The sequence below is a fragment of the Blastocystis hominis genome (genome assembly GCF_000151665.1).
Source record: "Blastocystis hominis, Singapore isolate B (sub-type 7) whole genome shotgun sequence assembly, scaffold_18".
NCBI classification, from domain to species: domain Eukaryota; class Bigyra; order Opalinata; family Blastocystidae; genus Blastocystis; species Blastocystis hominis.
The window spans coordinates 15,389-22,921 of NW_013171825.1; the positions used below are offsets into that span (position 1 = coordinate 15,389).

Genomic DNA, 7,533 nt, shown 5'->3' on the forward strand with positions numbered 1-7,533 from the left:
ACCAACAGTTGCTCCTGTATTCTTTGCTCTCTCTCATCCTATTATAACTAGTATATTGATTTTCAACCTCTTGATAAGCGATATGGAAAGAACAACGTATATGTGCAAAAGCTAATGAAGATACCCTCTCTCAAGCATTTCAGCAATGAAAAGAAGTGCTTTCAACAGCTCGTTCCATATTATCTCAACCCATTTACTAGTTCAGCTTGTCATAATGCCAGTGATTTGTTTGATTTCTTCAAGCACAACAAAGAGAATCTATTCTTCGATTGCCATGATTCACATCCATACTCTCATTGCCAGCAATTCTATGTCGTTACATATGATACAATGAAAGATGATTGTTCGTCCTTCAAAAGAAAACCATGTATGATTTATGAAAGTTGCTCTCTCTTACATACTAGATAATCCCAAGGATTATGATGATGTCACTCTAATCACAATCTTAACGTTAGTTCGGAAAGATCGATTGCCCTATTTGATGAAGAGATGGAAACATCGAATCAATATGGTAATCTTCGTTACAGAGAATGAGATTGATGAGTTAAGAGAGGTGATCGATTCATACAAGTCCTATAAACGAATCACCTTTATACTCTACATTGTGAAGTCTAGGATCGGCTCGCGTTATCAAAGCATTTATTATCATGGAAAGAAACCCGTTTATCGAAACAATACAATCTTTCCTATCAATGTTTTGAGGGACTTAGCGATCGAGTTCATTGATACAACTCATTACTTTGTGAGTGATATCGATGTATTTTCATCCGATACTCTATATTCGACACTCCAGATTCATAATCAAACACTGAAGGATCCGAAAGCCGTATTGTTGCTAAAGTCATTCCTAATGAATGAAAAGAAAGTGAATCACAAGAATTGTTATGAAAAAGGATTGTGTGAGAATATGTATATGATTTGTATGGATCGTTGTAATGGTTAGTTGGGATATGGTTCCTCATACAAAATCGGAATTGAAGCGAGTGTATATGCATAGTGTTGTACCTCATCCTACAGGTCGACATGTAGTTATATATAAATTCTGAACCACACATAGAGAATTGTAAATGTAGATAAAATGCTTGCCGAGAATAAGAACATTCTTTACCGATACTATGCTGACCATGAAATGGAACCCTACTCCATAGTCAAACGATCAATGGATAATCCCATATTCCATCCATATTTCATTGATTATGGATATAACAAGGAAGAACTATTGAATCGGATGATATCTCAACGTATTTGATTGTGATTTGTCCTATTTTGTAGATTATCACTTTTATGTCTTAGCCAACGAATTTTGCATTGAAATACCTCACAAACGAACCAAAATATCAAAGGACTATAAACGAGGCACTTACATGTGGCAGCTTGCTCAGATAATAAGAAAGACGTATGGAATAACGCTAGTATAGAGTGTTTTGCACTAATCAGATTATAATTGAACTACAAAGATACTACAGACCATAATGACATATATGGTTCAAAATGATTGTGGTCATAATAATATATGGATAGAGAATGCAAGGAGTATGAGCATGATAAGGAAGGAATATCAAATTGGGCTCAATGATCAATGGATTCTTAGTGTATTACATTAATTATGTAGCTTTCGATAAGAGGTGTACATTTACTATATTATTGTGCCAAAGTCAAAATTAGAAAATAGTTCTATTGATAAAAATGGAATTTTAGTCAATCCTATTATTTTGGGCAAAAGCTCTAGAAATGAGTTATTATTGATTCTATACAATAGCATTGAGTTTAACCAAAGCTTTGTATATTTTATTCACTCACTCATTCCAATGAGAATACAAGATTCTAAATTACAATCTAAATATACCACAATATATATATATATGTCCATGGAAGTTGTGCAGGAAAACGTCACAATATGTGAAAAGAACGATGGTATAGTATTTTGAATATCATTGAAGCACATAGCATAATATAGCACGTAGTGTGATTTCTACTCTATTTTTGTGAATATCAATCAGATTTAGTATTTGCTATTTTTCTTATATTGTGTCAATGAAGCATACTTGTTCATATTATTTACATATGATTTTCAATGCAAGCAACTAGTTTTGCTTGTATTTTGAACTATTGTCTTCATTCCCTTCTTTTGAGTGTGAATGTGGATTGATGGAAATATCTACTTCTTTTTTAAAAGAGAATTAGTTCATATGATACTCCCACATCAACATCATTTTCGAAACTACTTAAAAATGTACTGAGATTTTTAGAACTGTTAGAACCATATTAGAAATGACTATTAAGCTATGAATAAATGAAATGAAGCTATCCTATGAAGAATAAAATGGTAAAATCGAAAAATCAATACCAATAATCCTATTTTTTGTTCAAACCAAATAAGAATGATTCTGTGACTTTTAAAAGCTATTTAAAAATAATAAGGATACTATTTTCTTTACATATTAAATGGTGATAATGCTGTAAAGTGTAATCCAGAACTCATGTACCAAACCTATGACTAATATCGAAAAATCAATACATTACAATATTAGGACAAAAGTAATATTCAGTACTATTTAATATGTGATACAAAAATAGTACTATTCATAAGAATAATGTATTGAATCAAATGTTCAAGGGTTTTTCGCTTTAATATAAGAAAATAGAGCAATTTCATTTTGATGTATTGGCTGATAGTACAACATAGCAGAAATGATAGTAATACATATTTACATAAATTCAAATCATCATAAGTGTGGAATAAGCTTGTCTTTATGATGATGGCAAAAACAAAAGCAAAAATTCTTTTTGTATTTTATATCGATTCTCCAAAGTGTATGATACATTTCCAATAAGTCATTATGAACAATAAAAATATATAAGCATGCTATTTTGATAAAATAATCGATTGCTATTTCCAAAACTTGTTTCGTGAATATTTTCACTACCAGACCTCTTTTAAACAATTAAAAAATATATTCTTGTTACTTGAAAGGAATTGCACCTTTTTTAAGTTAAGCCTTTTTTCGAGCAAATGTATATATGGATGCAGTTGAATGACTTTCTAATAATTTATTTGTGTACATAATCATATATAGTTTCTTATTTAATAATGAAAAAAAAATATTGCCAAGTATTGATAGAGAAAAATTGAGTTTTGAGAAAAATGGATCCAAAACACGTGGACAAATATTGAGATTTTGAGTCACGTGATTCATATATTATGCTATTTTTCACTTTTAAAATTCTGATAGCTTAGTATTGAGTTATCTGTGATAATGAGTTTGATTATTAATAGTTTAGGAATACAAATAAAATAGAATCGTAATTTTATATCACCGCATCACAAGAATCGCTGGTTCCATTGTATAAATTGTTATTTTGTGACTCATAATGATGAAGGCTATTTATTATTTATATTCAATATAAATGAAAGCAATATAATGATATGAGTGTAGAAAAACAATCCAATATAAGAAATCCTGTGTATTAATATAAAAATCGATCCATATGAAATATTCACACATAATTCTTTAACAAAAATACTATATATTGTATTATTTATATATCCACTTTAGTAAAAACTTGTTTCTCCAAACCAATTCAACGATTGCCTCCAAGTAGTGGGCATTACTCTATTTACTTGTATTTTTTGAAACAACTTATTCCATTGCATTTTGTTGTGATTGATAATATGTTGGCGATACTTCAAATTACATTCATACACATGAGAATAGTTTGTTGTTTTCATCAACTCAACTAGGTGCGAGATATTGTTGAAAATGATTGAGCATGGAGTATAATAGGAAGCATATTGAAGCCAATATTCAGTAGCCTCTTCTGAAGAATCCTCAGGTGAATACAAGTGTTTTGAATTAGGATGTCGAGGAGGTTCCTGAAATCTCTTTCCACAATAGGAAGGATCTCTAGCTTTCATATCATAACTAATCTTATTTTGAACGATAAATGATGGTGAAGGCACAAACATTGGAATAGTAGTAGTAATCAAATCTGCGAGATAATAGGATAGAACAGCATATGGAAATACAATCACTGCCTTAAATGAATTGATATCAGAATATGTGAACCTTCCTTTTATTTTTTCTCGAATATGGACAACAGGACAATTGAAATATGACGATTTACAAGCCTTCGATATTGCTGCTTTGTAACGATTATAAAATGGATTTCTTTTAAATGGAGCATACAAATATTCATTGTATTTTGGTGAATAATATCTAGGCGGGGAATACATGAGTACTGTAGACGCAATTATATAGTCCACATTCTTTCCAGAATAATAGTTGATGTATTCTGCATCATACTTTCCTGCAGCCATTACAATAATAGGAGCTTTAGGTTTATTGAACATCCATTTTATAAGGCTTTTCGAATCACTTGAAGAACATCGTTTGATCAGAAAACGGTGAGCAGGCATGAATATAACTATTTGTTAAATGCTAAATAGTTTTGACATTCCGATGGATAGAACATACAAATGATAGCATCAGCACGTTTAAACAGAATATCGTTATGAAATGTCCACCAGAGACGTTCAACAGACTTCATATTATATGCAAAGAGTTTTGATGTTTTACATAGTTGCCGAGAAGCAAAAATGATTCTAGATTTATTCTTTGTACCACTCAATCGCAAATATTGTTTTTCACTGAGAGTCTTCGAACGAAGACCAGTATAAGCAGGCAAAACACCCTTTTTACTATAGAAATAGATTGAATGACCTTGTGAGGTCAGCGAAATGGTAAGATCTGTCATTGTGCCATCGTGAACATCAGGTGAAAAGAATAGAAGAGACTTTGATTCATATGGCTAAATCTCTTTTGTTGGAATAGTTAAATCGTTATTGGAAGTGACAGAGTGAGATACAGAAACATTTACAGTTTTTGCATGGCTTCCTTTTCTAGTATATAGCATTGATGTAGTTGGATTTGCTATATTATCCATACAATCGTCTGAGAAAAGTGAAAGATTCATTATTATTGATATCAGTATATATACACATTATAGAAAAGCATTTTACGTGAAATGGAATAAAGCCAATATTGTTTTCTTCAAAATGTAAAACAACAGGTTTACTCCTTTAATTCACAATATGCATATATATTTGAAAGTAAAAGAGAATTTATTTTTCTGGTTTTTCTGCTTCCACAAATACATCACTATTGTTTTATACATAATTCGCATTACAATATAATATAAATATTTAAAATAACTTTAAAGCATAACTGTTTTACATAACTATATATATATATATTCTCTATTCTTTAACTACTTATAGAATGAAAGAAATGTGCTCTGAAAAAGGAATACATATCAATAATTATACGCATTTTTCTATTGTTATTTTTGATTAATGAAAAGTCCTAATTTAAAATAGCATAATTATAAGAAGTGCTGTAAAGGAAGAATATGCAATTACCAAATCGTAGTTAAATTGCGAACTCAAGATATTTTCATAATAATATATCCAGTAAATATGTAAATTTTTTATGTGTTAAAGGAAATAACATTATAATAGTACGAATAATCACACATTCATTCAAAATCACTGATATTACACAAATCACTTGGTTTATGTTCACAATTCTATGGAATAAATTATTTACTATTACTAAATATGTAAGGTTTTCCGACTAATATTCTACTATTTTCTTTTAAGCAATTGTAATAGTTTCTATACATGGGAATATAAAAAAAGAAATAAACCACTGAATATTATCTTCAATTACTATTTAGACGTAAATAATGTATAGTATATTACAATAAGCTCAAAACCTGATTTGTTTCAAGGGGCATTGTTCAGAAATAGAGATATGCTACACATTATATAGATATGTATTCAAAGTCTATACAAGTAGCAGTATTAACTAAATGCTAATGAACTTCATAATGAAATTATGAATAAGTAATGAAAGTAATTATACACAAGAATACCTATTATTATTTTTGTTTATACATTTTATATACTCTATATTATACATCTCGGTGCACCTTAGATCCTTCTGTATTATTAATAATTAATCATAATTTTCATTCCAAAATTGATATTAATATAAAATATTTATAAAATGGCACGTGATAATATAATATACTTTTCTTTTCCTATATATAACAACTGTAATTATGTGAAATAACAAAATACTTGCCTATCTACGTACCCTTCACTACCTTTACAAAATTAAACAAGTGTATATATTTTAATTGAAAAAAAGTGTACTTTCATATAACCGGATGATTAATACTACAGAAATTCTTAAGTAATGTCTATAATGCATGACAAAGAATTTTATCCCGAAATATAGGATATATATGCAATTCATACAAATGAGCAACAAAATGGGTTTTCAAACATTCAGTAGTATGTGCATGAATATATAGCTGAATATAAGAATTATGTCGTGAAATTCAGTACAATTTTTACTTTAATAGTAATTCTGAAATTATAATATCGATATACACTATTTGAAAATAACACATTTTGTATTATATTTTCTTTAAAACGCACACTACGGGGAAAATATCAAATTAATACGTATTACTATCTATGCTAGCTTAAATATATATATTTAGAACAGCCTCACTGACATTTTACAAAAAACAATATATTACAACATATAATAAGGACTAGAATTGAATTTCCTTATTATTTATTTTTAGAAATTAGGTGTATATTATTTTGTATAAATTCAATATTGTATGTAAATAAACTACTATTCATCAGTAAAGGAGGCCTACATTACTATCAATACACTGGGATTATGTACTTACCATACCTTCTTTTCTTACTGCTATTTTTATTTTTAATAGTGATTGAGAAATAAACATTTTACTAATAGTATTTATTAATAGGAGTGTGTTCAAATACTAGTAATCAAGGAAAAGTGTATTATTATATTTTACATTTTCTTCCATTTTATTTTGATTGCACAATACAATACTCTAATATCGCAATTATAAATGTATATAGAATGGATACTTTTATTAAGGAGAGGCGGCAATTATTTTCTTTAATATTAAGTATAATGATAAAAACAGAGAATAGCTCTATTTTACATATATATTTATACATACATTTTCCTGAATATTTGTATTATTAAATGATATTTTAAATATATATATTACCTTCTGATTACATAATTAATTATGTGAAATTCTATTTATTATTATTTATCATTGATAATAACAATATATATTTCGAAAAAAAAGACATTGAAAATATAAACTAAAGAAAAATAAAAATTGTTCATAACATGTGAATATTAAATATTAAATATATATATAATATAATGTGAATATATGTCAAAATTATAATATATATATATAATATATATAAAATATATAAAATATATAATATATATAATATATGTAATATATATAAAATATATAATATATATAAAATATATAGTCTATATAATATATATAATATATATATATATATATTATAAATATAATATATATGTTAATATATGTCAAAATTATAATATATATATATATTATATATATTATATATATTATATATACTGATAGGGCAAT

At 27.6% G+C, this 7,533-nt stretch overlaps 1 protein-coding gene across 1 annotated transcript; it reads right to left on the reverse strand.

The window, feature by feature from the left end:
- Window positions 1-3,553: 3,553 nt before the first annotated feature.
- On the reverse strand, window positions 3,554-4,234 carry GSBLH_T00002232001 (uncharacterized protein; the record flags this gene model as incomplete). Its single annotated transcript, XM_013040771.1, has 1 exon — window positions 3,554-4,234. The coding sequence occupies one exon, from the start codon at window positions 4,232-4,234 to the stop codon at window positions 3,554-3,556; it is 681 nt and encodes a 226-aa protein (XP_012896225.1).
- Window positions 4,235-7,533: the final 3,299 nt, after the last annotated feature.